General features: G+C 52.8%; 1 protein-coding gene across 1 annotated transcript in view; it reads left to right on the forward strand.

Annotated features, from left to right (window-relative positions):
- The window catches only part of MCM5 (minichromosome maintenance complex component 5), a 9,847-nt gene extending 49 nt beyond the window's left edge, over positions 1-9,798 (forward strand). Inside the window, exons 2-17 of the mRNA XM_010585377.1 lie at positions 325-507; positions 1,413-1,539; positions 1,652-1,780; positions 2,215-2,387; positions 3,669-3,824; positions 3,919-4,085; positions 4,699-4,870; positions 5,046-5,157; positions 5,931-6,074; positions 6,399-6,464; positions 7,397-7,573; positions 7,680-7,792; positions 8,000-8,128; positions 8,383-8,525; positions 9,086-9,213; positions 9,662-9,798. Of these exons, the coding sequence (XP_010583679.1) occupies positions 341-507; positions 1,413-1,539; positions 1,652-1,780; positions 2,215-2,387; positions 3,669-3,824; positions 3,919-4,085; positions 4,699-4,870; positions 5,046-5,157; positions 5,931-6,074; positions 6,399-6,464; positions 7,397-7,573; positions 7,680-7,792; positions 8,000-8,128; positions 8,383-8,525; positions 9,086-9,213; positions 9,662-9,763 (2,205 nt within the window). The 5' untranslated portion in view covers positions 325-340 and the 3' untranslated portion in view covers positions 9,764-9,798. The remainder of the gene's footprint in view (positions 1-324; positions 508-1,412; positions 1,540-1,651; positions 1,781-2,214; positions 2,388-3,668; positions 3,825-3,918; positions 4,086-4,698; positions 4,871-5,045; positions 5,158-5,930; positions 6,075-6,398; positions 6,465-7,396; positions 7,574-7,679; positions 7,793-7,999; positions 8,129-8,382; positions 8,526-9,085; positions 9,214-9,661) is intronic.
- The last annotated feature ends 11,695 nt before the right edge of the window (positions 9,799-21,493 follow it).

Below are 21,493 nucleotides of genomic sequence, written 5' to 3' on the forward strand. Positions count from 1 at the left end.
GTCGTGGTGGTGGTACTGGTGATGGTGGTGGTGGTGCTGGTGCTGCTGCTGGTGGTGCTGATGGTGCTGGTCCTGGTGGTCGTGCTGCTGGTGGTCGTGCTGGTGCTGCTGGTCGTGCTGCTGGTGGTCGTGCTGGTGGTGCTGATGCTGATGGTGCTTGTTGTGGTGCTGGTGGTCCTGGTGCTGGTGGTCCTGGTGCTGGTGGTCCTGGTGCTGGTGGTCCTGGTGCTGATGGTGCTGGTGCTGATGGTGCTTGTGGTGCTGATGGTGCTGGTGGTGGTGGTGCTGGTGGTTAGGGCTGACCGTGCGCTCTCACCCCCACAGGGGAGCAGCAGTCACCATGTCTGGCTTCGACGACCCCGGCATTTACTACAGCGACAGTTTTGGGGGCGATGCGTCAGTGGACGAGGGGCAGGTTCGGAAATCGCAGCTGCAAAAGCGGTTCAAGGAGTTTCTGCGGCAGTACCGGGTGGGCACGGACCGGACGGGCTTCACCTTCAAATACAGGTGCTGCCGTGAGCCCTTTTCTCCTTCTGTGCCTTCCCCACTCCTCTTTGCATGTCCAGTGTGCCGTTAACCTCCCTCCTGCTATGCACACCCCAGATATACAATAGCACATGTCAGCTTTTCTCTTCCCATAGACCGTAAAGAGCTCTTTGTCAGTATAAGAAATGTTGTTGTTCCCATGTCACATCACTGGAAAACTGAGGTCTGGGTTCTCCCAAAGTTTTAGGCAGCCAGCCAGTGGCAGAGGTAGCAATAGAGGGATCTGCACTGCCAAGCTTCCATCTAGTTCTGAAATTCAAAGTCTGTCTTCAAGCTCTAGTCCTTTCTGGTCTGGAGTTTTGTCTGTATCCATTAAAATCAGTGCAGCACTGTCCATGTGTGCCTTCTGAGGCTATGAAGGTCCCTTGGCCATCCCTTTGCCTCTGCAGCTTGGAGACACAACTGTGCGAGAATGTGGAGATGCATCATGCAAGGGCTAGGACAACCTTTAACCTTTCGTCTCTGCATTTCATGCACCCTGGCTTTTTTAAGGAGAACATTGCCTGCTATGCTATTATTTCCTTTTTTAAAATCATATTTTAGGTATAATATGTATTATTCTCTATAGAAGTTTTCTAATTGCCTATCTGTTTGTGTAACTCTAGTAAACAATTAGTGCTATACTTTACATTGTCACTGCAAGCACTGGTGTCCCTGGTCTTATGGCACATTTCAAAGTGGGTTTGGGAAAGATTTGCCCCGGTCCCCCTAGGCTTCTCTTGGCACTCTCCTGATTTTTCCCGTTTGCTTTCCAAACCAAGAACTCCCTGCAGAACCTGCCTTCTCTGCTCCCTCCTTGTCATAAGGTCACTGTGGGTGACTGCTGCTTTCCGTCCTGCAAACCTTTACCGCTTACTGCCTTCCAGGGATGAGCTTAAACGGCACTATAACCTGAGTCAGTACTGGGTGGAGGTGGAGATGGAGGACTTGGCCAGCTTTGATGAAGATCTCGCTGACTATCTGTACAAGCAACCAGCGGAGCACCTGCAGCTGGTAAGGACGGAAGAGTTTGGCAACCTGGCATGCTGACACTGTCACGTTGTGCGAGCAGCCCTGACGACGCACTGTAACATCCCCATAATAGCCTCGTTTTTTCCCTTCGTAGTTGGAAGAAGCAGCAAAAGAAGTTGCAGATGAAGTCACCCGTCCTCGTCCTTCAGGGGAAGAAACTCTCCAAGACATCCAGGTGATGTTGAGATCGGATGCCAACGCAGCCAACATCCGCAGCCTGAAGGTGAGCAGCGGGTGGTGGGGCTTGCTCGTGTGGGGGTGTGATTGCAGAGGAAGCTTTTGGTACTTGATCACATGGGTTGTACACTAATTTACAAGCAGGGGTGCTCTGCAACTTAAATCTGACTGCAAAGGACTGTTACTACTGATTGCTGCTGTGGGGACACTATGGCTATAAGTGATGTTCTGCAGGCAGCGTTTCGTCATTTTCTCTTTTGTTTTGAAATCAGCGTGGCTTAAGCCATGCAATCTTCCCCTACTACTCTAGGGCAAGATAGCGATGTTGTCAAGAAGTGCAGGCTTTTTTGTTCTGGTACTTCAGTTCCATGAACATGGGAAGCGTAGCTAAGGAAGAACAGTGTTTCTTTAACTTCTTTAGTTTCCCATCCGTCCTCCAGTGACAGCTTTCTCACCTTCCCTTCACCTTTTCCCTTTCAGTCTGACCAGATGTCCCACCTTGTGAAGATCCCTGGAATTGTAATTGCAGCAACCCCTGTGAGAGCCAAAGCCACCAGAATCGCCATCCAGTGCCGCAGCTGCCGCAACACCATCAGCAACATCGCGGTGCGCCCAGGCCTGGAGGGTTACGCTCTCCCCAGAAAATGCAACACGTAAGGACTGACGTGGGGATGATGGGGAAAAAAAAAAAGGCTGCGTCCCCTCCTGCTGCCCCTCTGTCCCACGCCTGCTGCATAGAGTCAGCTCCCTGTCACACAAGGGAGAATCATCTGCGCTGCTCTCTGCTTCTTCCCTTCGTGTTGCCCTCGAGCCTGCGCGCACCCGTGGCCGGCAGGTTTTAGCTCCGTCTGTCTGTGGTCACACCGGTCGTGGTGCTGCGTGAGCAGCTCTGCAAGCAGTATTGAGCAGCCGTGTCCAGGGAGTTCATTATATCTACAGGGCGCTTTGCCTGTTTTACCTAAAGGTTCATTCCTGCCTCCACCTGTCCTGTAATGCTGCATTAAGCTGCTATCCCAACTTCCTATTAAGTTTTTCCCTTTTTCAAACAAACTTCTTCCTTCTGTGTTCCCCCTCCGGAGGGGGGCTGTTTTGCGTTACCTTCTGTAGGGATGCTTTGCCACTAATTTTCCAATCACGCTTTACAGCTCTTGATTCCCGTGCGAACCGTGAGCGTCACGCTGCCGCTGTGCTGCAGCTCTCGCGCCGACCGATCCTGGTGGGTTGTGTCTTCGAGCTCATGCCTGCCAGTATTTATTTTCTGCACCTTTCCTCTAACGCAGCTTGAGAGGTCTTTGGGACAGGGATCGTTCTTGCACATGGTCTGTACGGCACCTCGCTCCTGATCCTTGACTGCACGAGTGCATTTGCACTCTCGAGTTGCCCTCCCTGACAGCCCTGCGTGGCGTCAGGCATCTGTCGTGATGTACTGAGACAGCAGCAGGACGTGGAGGTGCTCCGTGTCTTGGAGAGCTTGTAGCCTGGCAAGGCAGATACATCTCGAGAGACTGGGAGGTTGACAGCAGCCTTGTCACATTGCTAATTGCTTTCTTACCAGAAACCACTTAACATTTGCTTCGTGCATGAGGTTGTAAAGAAAAATGCCCTGCCGTGTTGTTGAGTCTGTACTGTCACCTTCTGTGTAATTAATTAATTACCTTTCTCCCTGCTTTTAGCTAGCAGGGGGAGAGGGGGGAGGCAGGGAGAGTACTCGGGCAAGTATCACCCTGTCTTTGCCTTGTTCTCGTGCCCGCTTTTGGCAGCTGTTGAAGACAAGACAGAGGGCTTGGGGAGCCTTTGGTTCGTCCCCGTGTGACCGCCCTTCTCACCTGCTGGGCACCGCTCCGGGCTCTGTCACCGCTGTCCCCTCTACAGGGGGGTTCCCAGGGGCAGCTCTTGAGTGCCAGCAGCCTTCCCTGATTGATCTCTCTACACAGAGAACAAGCCGGCCGCCCAAAGTGCCCGCTGGACCCCTATTTCATCATGCCAGATAAGTGCAAGTGTGTGGACTTCCAAGTTCTGAAGCTGCAGGAGTCCCCGGACGCTGTGCCGCACGGGGAGATGCCCCGGCACTTGCAGCTGTACTGCGACAGGTACCGGCGCGATCTCCCCACCCTGACCCCACTGGGTATTGCTGGTGCCATCCTTTTGCCCACTACCATCCTCTGCTTTTCTCCTTTTTCTTAGGTACCTGTGTGACAAAGTTGTCCCAGGGAACAGAGTCACTATCATGGGCATCTACTCCATCAAGAAATCCACCCAGAGCAAGAACAGAAGCCGTGATAACGTGGGCGTGGGCATCCGAAGCGCTTATATCCGCGTGGTGGGCATCCAGGTGGACGTGGAGGGCTCAGGTGAGGGCTGCTTTTGGTGGCCATGTGGTCTGTGTTGGTAGCCTCATGTGGGGACGGTCCCTTCCTGAACAAGGTGGTCCCTCAGCAAGGACTGCATGAAGTCACAGCCTGGGTCCTTCTCTGCTGCTTATGTAGCAGAAGGTTCAAGCCAGTCCAGGGGTCTAACTTGCCCTGAATGCTCTATAGTCATGTCCTGTGTGACTTTTTCTCAGTGATATTAAACGAGGAAGCTTCAGCCTGAGTCCTCCAAGGTATTTAAGTGCTTTTATCTTATTGATCTTAGTGGGAATCTGCTAAGCCATCCCTGAGGATCTGGGCTGAAGTCGATGGTTAAAATCGAGCTATGTATTTAAAACATGGTTCTGACTGTAATTCTCCCGCTGGTTCCTCCAGAGCTGCTTTGTCCAAGGTCCTTGCTTTTTCTTACTAGCCTCTAAGGACACAGCCTGCCTTGCTGGGATAGCAAACGCCTGCCCTCTCCACCCTTCCCACCTGGTGGCACTTGGCATGATCTTCCAGAAGGGATTTTGGCGGTAGCGGGTGTGGGGGGAGTAGTGTCATTTATTTTAAAACATCTGTTCGCTGTTGCATCATTCTCCTCCTCCCTGTACAGGACACAGCTTTGCTGGCTCGGTGACCCCTCAAGAAGAGGAGGAACTTCGTCGCCTTGCTGCCATGCCCAACATCTATGAGACCATCGCCAAGAGCATCGCACCCTCCATCTATGGCAGCACCGACATCAAGAAGGCCATTGCCTGCCTCTTATTTGGAGGCTCTCGCAAGAGGTGGGGAAAAGTCAGCCTGGTGGAGAGAGCGTGGCGGCAGGGGTCTCGTTCATGGCACAAAGCCCTCGTACGGTCTTCTGGCGGTGCTGCCAGCCGCCTGCTGCTAGTCAGCAACGTTTGGTTATCAAGATAAAGACTCACCGTCTCTCCTCCCTCTCTTTTTCCCACTGTCCAGGCTCCCAGATGGGCTGACCCGCAGAGGAGACATCAACTTACTGATGCTGGGTGACCCCGGCACGGCCAAATCCCAGCTGCTGAAGTTCGTCGAGAAGTGTTCGCCCATTGGGGTAGGTGGTTTGAGGTGCTCGCTTGTATCACGGCTCGTTTCTTCCTTCTGCTCCCTGCATAGCACCGAGGACCAGACCGTGGTCCCAGCAGATACCTGCCCTCGCATCCACAGCTCGACTGGCTGCCAGAGGTGCGAACTGCCATTTCTGGTGCTAGCCTGGAAGAGATGGGGCGCAGGGCAGGGGACGAGGGAGGGAAGGGGAAGCAGGTAATGCCTTTCATTATGATACGAGCCAGGCTATTTGCAGGCGTCCAAAGATGTGACTGATGCTGTTGTTTGTCGTTGAGACTTGATCAGCAGAGAGCCTGGCTGGTCAGGACAAATGAAGTTGACTGCATCTCAGGCACGGACCTGCAGGCTGAGCCCAGGCATGAAATTATATTTTCAGCTGTGTTTTCTTGTAGTCTCTATTAAACTCAGCCTCTGACTGCGTTGTTCCCTCAGGGGGAAAACAAAGCTAATGCAGCAGCCCACTAAACAATGAATCACTCCCTGTTCTGTACTTAATACCTGTATTTGTGTGTCTTCAAGCCCTCTGGTGCGTCACAGCTGCTTAGTCCAACGCCTGGGACTAGGCAATAGTCTTGCTCGGTACCCAGCAGGTCTGCTTTTGGCATGTGTCGAGGGCTTTTCCTGGAGGTCCTTGTGTTTCCTCCAGCAGCTCTGGTTTTTGCGGTACCGGGGCTGCTTTGTCCTCCATCTGGAGCGGTGGGCTCCTGGGATCCGCGGCGGCTGACGTGCTGTCCCCTTCCTTGTCCCTCATGCCACTAGGTGTACACCTCGGGGAAAGGCAGCAGCGCTGCCGGCTTGACGGCCTCGGTGATCCGCGACCCTTCCTCCAGGAGTTTCTTCATGGAAGGAGGAGCGATGGTGCTGGCGGATGGGGGAGTGGTGTGCATCGACGAGTTCGACAAGGTACCCGTGGGGCCGCCCGCGTGGGAGCGGGGAAGAGAGCCCTTGGGCTGCCGGCTTCTCCCAGGAGAGCCCAGAGCTGCAGGAGAAAGGGTGACTCTCCTGAGGCTGCCTCGCTTTCTTTTGGGGAAAGAAATAAGGCTGCAGGGAAACTCTGGTTACGTCCTGCGCTCTTGGGCAGAGGTCTTTGCAGAGTTTTACCTCGGGGGTCAGCGTCAGTGGGTGTGTAGCCGAGGTCTGGCGGAAGAGACTGATGATGACTTTTTTTTTTTTTTTTTTTTTTTTTTCCCCTCTCTTCGCCTCATTTCTCCCACCTCGGATGAAAAGATGCGGGAGGATGACCGCGTGGCCATTCACGAGGCCATGGAGCAGCAGACCATCTCCATTGCTAAGGTGAGTTACGGGTGCGTGTTGCCCCGGGGCGGGAGCCTGACTTGCCACTGGGTTTCTGAGAGCCTAGCAGCCAGTGGCCAGGCATCTCTTGCCAGAATTGCCCATTTTAGAGTCCAGGCAGTGGTTTTGATGGTTACCGGTTTCTCTGATCTGAGACCAGTCAGCCCTGCCTGTAGGCTTTGGGTTGTCTTCTCTCAGGCAGCCTGAACTTTGGCAGGACTGAAACGAGCTCCCTCTGTTCTGCCTGTCCTCTGCTCCTCTAGATTTAGTAGCTCTGCTAATGTCCCTGTGTCACAGCCTGATATCACTTCATTTTCTTCCTTCCCACTGCTCTCCACCCTCTCAGAAGATCTATAGAAACTGCCTGACATCCTGGTGCCAGATCTTCTCTCAAATCAGAGTTCCTCTTCATTTCCACTGCTCAGCCTTTTTTTGTAGCACCTCTGCTCCCTCCTGGTCGCTCTGGCTCACCCCTTAGCTGTTCAGCTGAGCACCCACCACGGCTTTTCCTTGCTGCTCGCTCTTGCCCTGCTACCTGCAAACCCACACTTTGCTCCCGGGGCTGTTGGGGGGACTCGGACCTGGCTGCCACGTTTCCAACTCAGATCACAAACTTGGGATGGGGTCTTGTGTGTCGTTGCCCTTGACATGAGGTTTTAAGTGAAGTTACTCGGTGCTCAAGCCTCAGCTGAAGCCAGTCCTCCTCCAGAAGGACATGTGGGTCCAGCCCCACGTAGCTCCTGTGCTGACCCCTCTCCAGCGTGGATTACAGAGCGATTGGGTGCTACATAGGGAGTTTTATTTAAATGCAAGTGATTGAGGATGAGTCCTTGCAAACTGGTTTGGACCTTTCACTACGAGTTGATAGCCTTCTAGCCCTGCTGTGACATGGATGTGGTCTTGACCCCATCCATTTCTCCTTCCCCCCGCAGGCAGGAATCACAACCACACTCAACTCCCGCTGCTCAGTGCTGGCAGCTGCCAACTCCGTCTTCGGGCGCTGGGATGAGACCAAAGGCGAGGAGAACATCGATTTTATGCCCACCATCCTGTCCCGGTTTGACATGATCTTCATCGTCAAGGATGAGCACAATGAGGAGCGAGACATGGTGGGTCGGGGCGCACGGGGGCAGCTGGGAGTAGTGATGCCCCATTTTTTAGGAGGAGGATGCAGGGAGGGGGTTCCTGCTGCCTGACTGCCTTCTGCTCTCCTAGACACTGGCCAAGCACGTCATGTCCTTACACGTGAGCGCCCTGACCCAGACCCAGGCCGTGGAGGGCGAGATCGAGCTGAACAAGCTGAAGAAGCTCATCTCCTTCTGTCGGACGTGAGTGTGAGGCACGACTTTTTGCGAGCGCTCTGTCTGGGTGACCTTTTTTTCCTAACTCCTGCCTCAAAAAAAGGGAAGCGAGAGCAGCTCGCAGCGGTGCTGCGGCATGGCCCGAGGAAACGAGGGGTGCCCGGGGACCCCCCACCACTGCCCAGGGGACCATCCCTGTCGACATTGCGTCCATCTCCTGTCCCCCCCTTGCAGGAAATGTGGCCCTCGGCTGTCGGCGGCGGCAGCGGAGAAGCTGAAGAACCGCTACGTCCTGATGCGGAGCGGCACTCGCCAGCACGAGCAGGAGAGCGACCGGCGTTCCAGCATCCCCATCACTGTCCGGTGAGCGAGCCTGCTCTCTTCTCCCCACCGAAACCCTCGGGGTTGGGATTGCATCGCTGGTTGTAGCCCGGGAGGGGAGTTAGTGGGGTGCTGGGATTTGGGGGAGCCCTGTGTGAACAGGGCAACGCTGGAGGTGCTGCAGGGGGGGACAGGAGGTGCCTGGAGTGGGGTTAAGTGGGTGTCAGGGCTCGGGGGGAAGGAGACGACCCCTCAGAGCCGCAGTAGAAAGCGGGGAACGTCTCCTTTGGCCGCAGGCAGCTGGAGGCCATCGTGCGCATCGCCGAGTCCCTGGGGAAGATGAAGCTTCAGCCCTTCGCCACTGAGGCAGACGTCGAGGAAGCCTTGCGGCTCTTCCAGGTGTCCACGCTTGATGCGGCCATGTCGGGCAGCCTGTCAGGTGAGGGGGAGATGCTCTGTGCTGGGGACAGGAGGGACATGCCTGGTCTGGCTGCTCAGGACAAGGAGAAATGAGCTTCCCTCCCCGGACCAGGCTGGGGGTGCTACCAGGCACCCCCCCGGGGTAGGTGCTGGACCTGTTTTCTGAGCAAAGGCAAAGCAATGCCTGTGGCAGCAAGGGAGGGCAATGAGAAACGTCACTGAGGGTCTCCATCCGTGCTGGGCAAGGGAGGGAAGGTCTGGGCCCTTGTGGTCCCAAGGGCAGAGTCCAGCGCTGGAGGTGGTTCGTCAGCCTTTTTGTCCTCTAACATCTTTACCTGTGGGGGTAAATGTTCCCTTGGGAGGCAGCGTGGCACAAAGGCTTTGAAGGAAGCTCCAGCAGTCAGGTCCACATTCAGATGCGTCTTTGGAGCTCCGCAACCTTTGGTGGTGGGATTTGCTCGTGGGTTCCCTGAAGTCGTAGAGGTGTGCGGGTGTGGTGGGAGACACAGGAGATGGGCACTTTGGCTTTAAGAGTGATGTCTGGGCGGCACAGAGAGCTCACACAGCCTCTCCCTCCAGGGGCAGAAGGTTTCACGACACAGGAGGACCAAGAGATGCTGTCCCGCATCGAGAAGCAGCTCAAGCGCCGCTTTGCCATCGGCTCTCAGGTGTCGGAGCACAGCATCGTCCAGGACTTCATGCGGCAGGTGGGCCAGGGACCCTGTGGAGGGTCGGGCTGTGAAACCAGGGACCCCAGGCTGCCGTTCGGGGGGTGAACCCCATTCCCCAAGAGGTGGCTGGAGAGCCTTTTGGTCATACGTGCTTTTGAAGTTGTTTGTAGGGAGTGGTGCGCAATGTGATTGCAGAGTTTAAGGGGTGTGAGGCAAGAACTCATTTTTCTGCAAAAGCACTGAGGTTTGGGGCTGTTTGGGTAGGTTGGGGTCCTACCCTTGAAACCAGAACTGTTTGATTTGTGAGACTGGCTGCAGTCAGACCTGAAATAGTAAAAGGGGAAAGGAGCAGCAGCGCCTGGTGCCACCGGGCTCCCTCCCTCCAAGAGGCACAGCCAGGCTTTAGTGGTGGTTGCAGGTTCCCGCTGGGCTCCGGTGAGCTTTTCCCTGCCGGCTCATCTCCCCCTGCTTTCCCCTTTTCCAGAAATACCCGGAACACGCCATCTACAAGGTGCTGCAGCTGATGATGCGGCGGGGGGAGATTCAGCACCGCATGCAACGCAAAGTCCTCTACCGCATCAAGTGACATCCCGTGCGTGGGGAGGGAACCGCTGCTGCCTGACATGAGCCCACGTGCAGGCAGAGTGTCCCGTGGGGTCGGAGCCTGCTCCTGGAAGAAGCTTTTCCTTGGGGAGCCAAACAGCTCAGGGCTTCCCTCTGGAACTGGGGTTTGGGGTGGTCAGGGTTCTCCTTGGGTGCTCTTGTCACTGTGTCAACATTGATGTTTCTTTGAACTCCAAAAGCTTTTAGTTTGTATTAAAATAAAAACTAATATTGGTAGCCCAGGGTCCTTGGCTGCCTGGATGTATCCCCTTCCCCTTTTGGAGGGAGCGCAGGATTTTGGTTGGAAAGGCATCCCTCCTACTCGCCCAGAGCCCATCCTGGGGTCTCACCTCGAGGCAGGACACAGCCCCGTGGGCAGCACCAGCACCCCTGAAGGCAGAAACTCCTTTCTTGCTCAGGGTTTGATCTGTCTATTAAGGCATAAATCCTGTTTCGCAGGCTGCCCTGTTGGGCTCAGCGGTGCTTACCCGGTCGCTGCGTGCAGGCTGCTGCTGTCTTCCCTGTCTGCCAGCAGCAGCAAAGGAAACAACCTGCTGTTCCCTGCTTCAAAGCTGCTCTCTCCTTATCCCTCTTGCCCTTCTCCAAGGGCTGCAGCAGGCAAATGCTTTACCCTGCATCGTAAAGGGCTGTGTCAAAGCCTTGCTGGAGGCATGGGAAGCCGCTGCGGGTGCCGGAGAGGCTGCTGCCATGTCTGTGAGTGACCTTCAGGCTGAAAAACACCCCCCAGGAGAGGCTTCATTAGCAGAAGAAAACGTTCAGGGCCAGCAGAGGGTACCAGAGCCTTGAGGATGCTGGGCTGCAGTGCTGCCTCCTCCTCCTCCTCCCAGAGGGGAATCCAAGGGGTCCCTTTGGGACGGGGTGGTGGGCTGTGGGGTGCACCCAGCCTGGCAGATGTCACACAAGGGCTGGGCTCAGCTGTGACCCATGGGGACCGAACGGTATCCCTCTTGGCTTCTCTTTGGGGGTTTTTGAGAGGTGCACGGTGCGCTCCGGACATGGCTGGAGCTGGTTATGGGGTTGGGGGGGTCCATCTGCAGGGGATGGGGTGGTGGTGGCCCTGACAAGATGGGCTGCACTTTGGAGAAACAGCACCCTGCTCTTCTTCCCCCAGTTTTTCAGATGGGTCCGACCTTTGTGGAGGGCTGGAGGGGAGAGGAGGCTGTCCCAAAGGCTCCCTGCAGGAATGGGTCTCCAGAAAGCTCACGCCGGCGACTTTATTGCCCAGTATTTTTGCAGGTGCCAGGCACCTTGCGGGGCTTCTTGGAGCAAGCAATGCTGGGGCAAAAGCAGGCACCCTTCTTTTCCCTCTAAAAAAAAAAAAGAGATGCCTTCTCTCCCCACACTGCTCCTTGGCTGGGGAGGCAGATTCCCTGAGCTGCTGCTCCATGGAGGGGGAATAATTGGAAGTGAGAATAACAGGGCAAGGTCTTCACCTGGAGAGTGAAGTTCCCAAAACTGCCAGTGTCTGAAAGCATCCCACCCCCCTCACAAGCTCCCATGCCCCTGGTCAAGCACTTGATATTTTAGCATCGGGAGGTGGCCCATTAGAGCAGGGTCAACAGGGTCTGGAAGCAGCAGCGCGGTGTCGTGGCTGTTTCTCTGCCACGTGCCGTAGCCCATGTCGCGCTGTAGCGACGGCTCCTACAGGTCTCTCCCCCCTGCCACCCTATCCCAGTACCTCCATTCTTGCTTTGGAGATGCTGGCAGGACCTGTCTTACCTATGGTCCTTCTTCCAGAGGTGCAACAAGAGCAAAGCTAGCAGAGAGGTGAGTACGGGACCGGTAGCCACAGCCTGCTGTTAATGCTGCCCGCGGAGGAGGCTGCGAGCTTCTGTTCCCAGGCTTGGAAAGAGCACCCAGTGATGGAGATGGGCTGGGTGGGGAGTGTCCTGGGAAGGGCACTGGGAACAGGAACACAGCACAATGGGCTCCGTTTCCATCACGCTTCTTGTTTTCTTCCTTCCCTCCACCTGCAGACCTCTCCCCAGCCTTTCCTCACGATCTTTGCTCCGTGCTGGAGCAGTAGCGGATGGCTGGATTTCGGCTGCTGACTGTCAGTGGTGGTTGTGTGGTGCTCACAGGTTTTAAAAGAGCCAACATCTCAAGGTACATCAAGCTATGCTGGGCGTTGGCAGGTGCGGAGGTTGGAAATTCTTTGTGGGGTTTGGGTTTTTTTTTTTCTTTTCACGACATGATCGGGAGCAGAGGTATATTTCTGTGACGGGGATCAGAATGATTGATCTCTTCCTGCTATGAAATGTGTTGATTATATGGTATGAGGTTATGTAAGTGTACATACAGCTTGAAACAACACTGTTCAGCAACTAATGTATGCAGCTTTATCACAAGAAGGGGAGCTGGGATGTGCGCAACTCTGGCATTATCTTGGAACTAGAGATCACTGATTAGTAACAACTTGTTTTGATCAGCACACTGCGGAGGGAAATTTTGGGAGGAAAGCAGTTCTCATTTGGGTAGAGTGGTAGTGCTTGGTGGTATCTAGTTGATAAGAGATTGCTGGTCCTCCTGGTGAAGATGACCAGATTTTTCCTCAAATAATAGCTACTTGATAAAGGAGTGGTCATCCTCCTGGTGAAGGTGTCTTTCTTCATCACCTCTGAGGTTTTGGCATGCTGAGATTTGGGACAGAGTCCCTGTCTGGGTGTCCTTAGGTGACCAAAAATACCGTTTTCAAATCCAAGGCCAACAGGGAGAGTAAAACCAGACAGACGTAGCCACTCCACATCTGAGCAGCGCAGCATTCCCTTACCTAACCTACAGAGCTGACCTTGTCCCTTCTTTAACTCAGTGCTGCGTCACAGGAGGCTTCTTCCCCACCCTTGGCTCGTCTCCTTGGGAAGTACAGTCGGACGAGTGTAACGACCCCAAGCCAGGTAGCCACCAGGGATGCTCAGGTGCCTTTGATTCAAAGCTTGGGCTTCTGTAGGAGCCACCCACCCCTTGCCACAATGAATTACCCCCGAAGAACTTGCGGATTACGTGTAATCCTGCACAAGGTGTGTCAATCTGTGTGAGCGGAGGGGAGTTTCTCACTCCAAAGAGATCCAGGGCACTGGGCTCTTGCCAGCCTTTTTAGTTCTCTGCGGGAAGACCAGGAGCACAGTGTTTTATCCAAAGTAAATGTTTAAAAGAAACCAGAGAAGCTGTGCCCTAATTGCATTTGTTTTCTCTCTGTTGCCTACAAAATGAGGTCAAGGCAACTAGACTGAGTAGGTATTTTTGCATCATAGGCATCTCAAACTGGGGAGATGTGCTTGTCCTCCCTCCCTGTGTGCTGCACTGCTGTATCAGAGGAGAAGGGCTTTGGTGAAGGCTTTCTTCAGGTGGCTAACTTTGGGGCAGCTTCACTGGGTTTGATTCTCTTTCCTCTTACACTGAGCTTATGAGAATACCTCTGTGGAAATGTCAGCAGAGTTCCACTACTGTAAAATCCAGCAAAGCTGAGTCATCACATCTGCACTGCTCGGATCTCTTCCATCTCCGTGTAGGATGGGAGCTGTTGCAATGCAGCAACCTAACCTCTGAGTGTGTTGTGAGTGTCACTTCCTCCATAAAATAAAACAAAACCAAACTGCAGAGTCCTGAGGGCTATTGCTCAAGGATGTGAGATAAACACTGGGAAGCGGAATATGCTGATACAGGCAGTGTGAGAAACTACCCGAGCTGGTCCACCAAGCACCGACATCAGATGAAGGAAGCTGGGGCTCCTTCTCCCTTTCTGCTACTGGTTTACTGGGCCAGTTGAGCAAGCAACTTCATCTCCTTGCCTGTCCAGGCTAATAACCTTTTTGGAGCACAGACCACTTTTTACCACAATTTTGTGTAGTGCCTGGCACAACAGTAGCCCAATCTTAGTGGCAGAGTCTACCTGCTGACTTAAATAACATTAACACGTTCTAGGGCCTCTCCAGCCCTCACCAGGCTGAGAACTGATCTCCTGGAGGCAAAGAAATCCTTGTGCTTTGCTCTGGACAGTGCCAGAAAAGACCAAGAGACAAAGGGAGAAGTCTCTGGGAGGGAGACCATGGTGCAGCAATGACATCACCCTGCAGAATGGCACATGTGTCATGGGTCTGGGGGCCTGTGATGTGGTCTGCTGGGTGTGGGTGTCTCATGCTGTTTCCAGTCCTTTAGGAAGTTTGACAAACAGCCTGTATCCCCTAATTCTGGGCTAGGTTCCTTCAAAAATCCCAAACCACTCATTCTCCCACAGCTGTGATGTACCAATGCCCGCGGCTGCTCTTCGTTCCATTTTGCCCATCCCTTTGCAACGTCCTTTGCTCCTTCCTGCACACTTCTGCTCCAGGTCTCTCCCAGCAATGCCAGCCAGCCCATTTTCTCCTCCTCCACCCCGCTGCATCCCTCGTGCCTGCTCTCTCTTCTCCTCCGCGTGGTCATCCCCTCCTATCCCCCTTCCTGGCCGTTGTGGTCAGTCCCTGGCCACCTTGCTGAGTGCCCAGCACAAGCCTCCCACTTCTGTTTTCAAGCCTGCTGGCTTCACAGGCAGGGCAGGACATGCTGGATCAGCCCGCAGGGCTGCCTGGTAGGAATGGGACACCAAAGGACACGCATCAGAGAATGTCCTCTGGACCATCTGCTGCTTCTTGGCCATTCCTCTCCTCCCTGCCCTTCAGCTTTCATCCAGCCAAGATGCTCCACCTCCTCTCCCTGTTCTCGATCTTTACATCATCACACCACCCCTTTTCGTTTCTAATACTTTTTTTTTTTTTTCTTTTTCTTAGAATCCTGTGTGGGCAATTTGGCCAGAAAGCACACGGACCTCTGGCCAGGAAAGCCAGGCAACACTGGTTTACCTTTGTACCACACACTTTTGGACCCTCAGAATGAAAGCAGGAGCATTATCCTGCCTGCCTTGATCAAAGCACCCATGAAATGCTTGGTGAGTGGTAAAGCAGGTCTGGCTGCAGCTGGCCGCATGCTGTGTGCTCATCAGCATCCAGCACCTCTGCGGTATAAATAGGCATCTATAAATAGATACGTCGGCATCTTTCCTTTGGGTAAATCCTCCACTTGGTGGAATCTGTCAGGTCTCAAACTGCACCTGGTACTTTGTGGACTCTGTCACAAGTGATCATAAAGATGAAATTTAGTATACCACTAGGACTATGGAGTTAAACACAGTGCTTGAGATGTTTATGAGGTTTTTAGAGCTTCATGTCATCTAGCATACAGGTAATATATATATATACAGGTCCTAGACCCTTGCACCAGGATAAGCTGCATATCCAACATTATCGGTTATCTTGAATTTGTGTTCTGTAATGAGGAGGTGTTTGCTGGTCTGGCCAGGATCGCAGAGGCTGTCACCAGTCTGGGAGGTTTGCCATCCGTGTGGGTCCAGCAGGTGAACGGTGATGGCCTGGGTTGTGGTGAACCAAAGGACACAAAGAGGGGAATAGCTTTCCCAGCGCCACATGCCTCTCATAAACTGGTCAGTCACAGAGCACTGCGTACCTGATGCTCAGTCCAGACCTTTTGGCAGCACAGTTGCTGCAATGGGGGAGCTACAATGTCTGATTTACCTGGCTTCTCCTGAGTCAGGCAATTAAAATATCTTGGTTTCCACAGTAACATTGCTACTGCCACACTGCGCCAATGTCACGTTACTGTACCCTAATCAGGTGCAAATGCAACTTACAGTAATAGACACATCATGTGGAAAAAGGGTGAAGCTTCCCCAGTCTTGAGTTGAACTGGAACTGGAGCTGTTGAGGTCAGAAGGCCCTTTTTGGCCCAGCTCACCTGACCTCCTGCATGACACAAGCCCTAGAGGTCTGGCCAAGGCGCCCAGCAATCGAAGAGCTCCATGGGCAAAAGCAAATTGTCGCTGGCTGCCTTAATTTGATGTAAAATTGGCTTGCTTTCCAAGAGGCTGGAAAAGCAAGGGCTCTAAAATGGCCAAGAAAAGTTGATCCCCAAGAAGTTTTCCCCGATGAACCTTACCAACAGGTGGGAAGGCAAAGTGCAGAAGCACACGTATTCATAGCTGGGACCACACAAAACAACCACGTGTGGGCATGCAGGATCAGACAAGACGGATCCACACCTGTATTTCACTTGACCTGGCAGGCGTATTGTCACAGTGCCTCCCCATGCCATGCTGTTTGACTGCTTTCCAAAACCTCAGTGAGGAAACCAGGACTTCTGCTCTTTTGTTTCTTGCACTGGACAAAAGGGTAACACCAGGTCAGAGAACCAGCTCAGAAGGAGAAGCTCAGCATTTGAGTCCCTGCTCTATGAGAAAAAACAGAAGACCCATTTGTTTGTGGCTCATGCTGCATGCCCCAAACCCAGAGACACACAATTTATAGTCATGACCCCTTCACCTTTCTTGCTCCTCAGAGGATAAAATGGTTTCCTGTTTATTCCAATGGGCAGCTGTTGTATCCACAGGGGAGAGCAGCGCTCATGGTTAACATGGCTGATGTCCAGATACTTTTGCAGAAGTGGCTTGTTTGCTTGCTGGGCCATCCAGCAGCTGCTGAACGTCCTGCCTTTGGGCGTAGGAGACTCCCAGGCAATTCTCAGATGCTCGAGCATGGGATAGGACTCAGTCCCCCCACACTGGGAACATTAGGCAGTAAAGAGGTCCTGAGGGCTTCTTCAACCTCTATCATGTGCTGGAGTATTTCAGGAGCTATAGGGCCTCCTTTATCTTCTCCATCTGGTTCATCTGTGTCCCAGGGATGTTCTGTGTCACCCATGCGAGAGCGGAGGCAATGCACTGCCTTGGGGGTCTCGTAATCTCAGCAAACGCTGCTAGACATGAGGTGGGGTTGCCAAAGGTGAGACATTCAGGAGCAGTGAGGGAAACTCCCTGTAGTCAGTGCCCAGGCAAGAGAAGTCTGGGGACATGGGCGATTCCTGGAAATCGCCAGAGAAATATTATCACCATGGGAGCCACTGCTCGGGTTGCTTTTGTGGTCACTTGGACAGAAGAAAGTGTCCCAGGATGCGGAGGATGCCGCCCCTGGGGGGTTCCCTGCCAGACATGCAATCACCATAGGACATTTTTGGTCTCCTCCACCAACATGGAAGAGGCAGTTAAAATTCAATGCCCTTGGAAAGGAAGCATCAAAGATGATTAAATGCAGGAGAAAGACAAAGCCTGCTGCCTCCTGTGTCTGTATGTTTCTCTTTTGAAATCAAGAGCACTTCTCATGTTTGCTTTCCTTCTTTGCTTCTGCCTGGCAGGGCTGCGTTGGCTGTTCGTGTTTTTAAATGCCACAGTGACCCAGATTTGGAACAGGCAGGTGATCCAGGCAGTGGTTTGTATCTGACTCTGCTTATGCAGTCAGCTATGAATTGCTGAAATGGAAAGCAATCAAAGCCTAATCTCCAGTGACCCATCCACAGGCATCAGAGTCACCATCGGTTTGGAACTGGGGCACTGAGACACAGGCTGCAAAGTGGAGAGCTAGCCTAATGAATCAGTCGTGCCCTCTGGTCAAGCAATAGCTGGTACCAACCCTGTATCTACTCATTGGCTTTGCTTTTCAGCAGCCCCTCCTGCGTGCATCTCCAGGCTGGGAAAGATGCTGGCTCACAGGCAGTGCAACAGCCGAGGGCTTTGGAGAACCCCTGTTGAAGTGGTAATTTGTTTCAAGCATGAAAACCACCTGCTTATTACATAAGAAAGGATGTAGATGGTCCCACAGGGAGCAGCAAGAGGTAGGTGAAGTCTGTACAGCCCAAATTGCTCTAAATGAGTTAGCTTCTCTGATTTTTCTGGCCGCTTTTGTGCGCTCCCTCGTGTAAAGGGGACAGCAGAGCAAAGGGCTGTTGGTGCAGTTGAAGGCTGCCCAGACAGTGCACGTGAGAAGATTGATGGGCGCCAGTGGAGGCAAGGGAAATACAAGGCTATCAGGGGCTGCCGAGAGGCAGAAAGGGAGATCTTGCATAAAGCATGCCTCTGCAGTCTCACCGCTCAGTCCTAAACTGTTCCGAGTCCCAGCAGTGACTTGGCACCTTGCAATCAATAACACATTTATCCTTTCAAACCCTTTGGTGGTAGAGAAGTCCGGTCATCCCTCCTGCAGAGGAGGGATTCGGGGCACAGGAAAACAGCGTGTCTTAGCCCAAGGTGCAGAAGAGTTAACAGTGACGAAGGATGGATGAAATGCAGCTTCTTCAACCCCAGGCTCTGCTCGTGGGGATTTCCTTCCTCCTGCAGATGCCACATCCACAGTATTTTTTAATCCTCCTGAACTCTCCCCTGCTCTTTAAGAGTTAGAGAAAGGTGTGCCATGACTTTTCACCTCCGTAATGTTTCCCTCCTTCTGTTGTTAGCTCTTTTTTTATTTTCCCACCTTACTTCCATCTCATACCTTCCTCTCCTTGTGGGCTGAATCACAGCCCTCGGTGTGGAACACCTCTGCTTCACGAGAGGCCAGTGACACAGTGAATAAATCCCCTCCGAAGAGTTTTGCCTGGCTGACCTATATTTGCTGCTGCTTCAATTATGTCTCCTCAGCAACTTTAATGAAATGAAAGCTAATTTTCCTGCTCATGCCGTTCACACTGATTTGTGGTAGGATAGCCTTCTCAGTACTGATTTCCCAGGTTTCACTCTCGGTCCCTGCATTAGCAGCAGCGGTGTGCCATGCTCACCTCCATGCTATTGTCCTCTTGCCATCAGAGCTGTTATGATTATTGGTGGCAATCACATTTATTGCAGCAGGATTTCAGGAAGAGTGCGGATCTGAAAAGAAAGGAAGGAGTCCCTGCTTCAGTGCATTTCAGGCAAATACATTGACAAATAGCAGAGGTGAGGACTGTAATATGTTAGCGAGAGAAAAAGTGATTGCAGTGCTTCTCTGCAGAAGGTAAATGGGTTTCTGTTTAAGCGCAAGTTAAATATCAGAGGAATGATGATCTTACAAATGAAACACAACACCTCCAGGGGCTTATTCGATATCAGCCACTAATTTACTGTGTGACCTTCAGTAGTTCATTCAAGCTCTCTCTGCCTCGGTCACTTCTTGTGTCAAACAAGCCCAGTGACAAATTCCTTTCTCGCAGAGGTCTTGTGAGGACTATGCATCTCCATAAGATCCTCATGGGATACCTCAAAGGCAGAGCGTTTTTTCACTGAGACCACATTTAACATCCTCAGTGATACCATGTGGCACATTAGGTGGCCAGTGCTAAACCTGGAGCCTCCCACTCGGAGCCCGTCCCACCGGCCTCATGCAAAGGCGTGTGTTGTCCCTCCGCTGCCACTTGTCACCACGGTTCCTTCTTCTCCCCCTGCTTCCCTGGGGATCTTTTTAGCCTCCCCAACACCTCCTCCCTTGCTGTGGCACATCGGCCTTCAAAGAGCCCTTGCATCGGCGTAGATGGGCACAGCCAGTCGCTTTCCTTTAAAGGGAGGTGTTGCCTCAGCAACCAAAGTTTTGAAGTCGGGCAAAGTTCTGAAAAAAAACCCAATTGTGATGGGAAATGACACTCGGGAACAAATGTACCATGTTGCCATGGCAGCCTGAACACTTGCACGGAACTTGGTGTTTTGAAAATTTAAAAAGACTGTGTTTCAAGCAAGTCCAACTAACTTAATGCCTTTGTCAGGTAGCTGCACAATGCCAAGTGTCTGGTGTTTATATTTTATACCTGGCATGTGAGTGACTCCATCACTTCTGAAATGGAAGTAGCTTCTGCTCTCAATCCGACAGAGGACCATTTGAGACTTCAGGTTTTTCTGAGTTGCCTGGTCTGGTATTGATCTGTTGGGGTTATTTCTGTCATTTAGAGTCCATCAGTTCTTGGTTGTCTTGGTTTCCACATCTGTGTTTTATCTGTTATTTCATTTGGTGTACTTTTGTGCCACAGTGTCTGGGCTAAAAACAGCAGGTAATTTGTTCAGAAACATGGATCCTTTTCCTAGTCCCACAATAATCCATGCCTTTCCTTTGAGCCATGAGGTGCGTGAGTGGCTTTCAGGGGCCACAGTCTGCTTCATTCAGCTGTGTGAGCTGAACCAAATGTGATTTTTCTCCATCAGGTAGGTGCCTTCTCCTAATTCTAGTGAGGAAGAGGATAACCAGCCTGAGGGTATTCCTGTGCTTGTTGGACGGACTCTCTTTGCAAACCCAAAGGTGAACTCAACTCCTGTGAGAGTGTGTAAGACCACCCAGATCTGGAGTTCATCACCATTTCCCCTAGAAGGGCCTGATTCTCCTTTGGCATCTACTTGGTAGGGCTCCCTGTGGCCTGGGAAGTTGGGAAGAGCAGAAGGAGAGAGGGAAACTGGATTTCAGTGATCTGTTGCTGTTATTCTTCACTGTCTCAGGCAGCCAACCCTCTGGTAAAAGCAATGTGAGTAGGAAAAGGGCTGTGAGATGCAGAAGGAAAACAGCCACTGGTCCAGTCCTAAGAAGGTTAAATCCCAAACAGCTCACAGGAGGAGGGGGATTCTCACTACTCAACTGAGAAATAATCTGGGGCCCTGACACCATGTTTCATTCCTCACCGGTGAACCCTTACTAAGATCTGACCACGGGGACAGCTCTACCAACTGGGCAGAGCCAAGCAACGCCTTTGGCAGAGTCAACCCTCCTCTGTCGGTCCCAAAACACCCCAGCTGAGGACCCACCGTGCTGTGGGTACGGCGAGGCCAGTGATGGACCCCCATGTGCCAACCTGGGCTGGGTACATGCACGGAGCACCGTGCCGTGAGGACTTCCCACCCTAGGCTGGACCACAGCTCAGAGTTCATGTTCCACCACCATCCCCGAAGACCTTTTGTTTTCCCTCATCCACTGGAGTGTATGTTTCTATTGCCCAATCCACCCTTGCATCATACCATCTGTGGTTCTGCTTCATCTTCGTTAGCCTCCTCCCCGTTGCCCTGGGTGGTCCAGCGTTGGCTGCTCTTGCTTGTAGGCTGTGTGGGAGTGACCTAATTTGGAGAGACTGTAGAAGAGAAGCATCGGGAAGCCCGCAGGGGAGCAGGGATTTCTGTGCTCCTTGGCAGGAGCTCAAGCCACGTACCCAACCCCTGCAGCTCCTGGGCTCTCTTCCCTGGGTCACCTACTCCCCTCGTCCGCATGTACATCTCACCCCAAACTGCTCCTCTCCAATTAGAGTATTAAGCAGACAGTTTGTCTCAAGCGCTTTGGAGAGGGCGTCACTGTTCTTAACTTAATTACTTGGCGTTGCAAAGGTTTCTAGTCTCTTGTTTCCCCTTGACAGTTTTATTATGGAAATGTTTTTTACTCTGGGCTCTCTCCTTTGTGTTTCTGTGTGGCGTTTACAATAGGGGCTCCTCAGTGCTTGTTCTCAAGCAGCTCAAATGAGAGATTGGCTTTAGACAAAACACGCAGCTGGCTCCAAGGAGGAGGCAAGCAGTTGGCAAATGCCAAACTGTTTCATAAGGACTCACCCTTCCTAGCCCCAGCCTCCAGTCCCCACACCTGCTTTTTCTTTTCTTGGCCTCGGCGTCTGCAGCAGGCTCAAGGGAGAGGACCAGTCCCGTGCCCGGTGCCAGGTTCCTCTTTGCAGCGGTGCCCACCCCACGCTATTTGGGACCGCAGGGCTGTGAGCTTCGTCCTTCATGGGAGTGCCCTCTGCCACTCTGCCTAATTCCTGCTTCTTATCTACTGTTTGTACAGAGCCGTGCTATGGGATGGAAAGGTATGGTACTTACTGGGCA

This window comes from Haliaeetus leucocephalus, unplaced genomic scaffold (genome assembly GCF_000737465.1).
Source record: "Haliaeetus leucocephalus isolate CR32 unplaced genomic scaffold, Haliaeetus_leucocephalus-4.0 Scaffold101, whole genome shotgun sequence".
Taxonomy (NCBI): Eukaryota; Metazoa; Chordata; class Aves; order Accipitriformes; family Accipitridae; genus Haliaeetus; species Haliaeetus leucocephalus.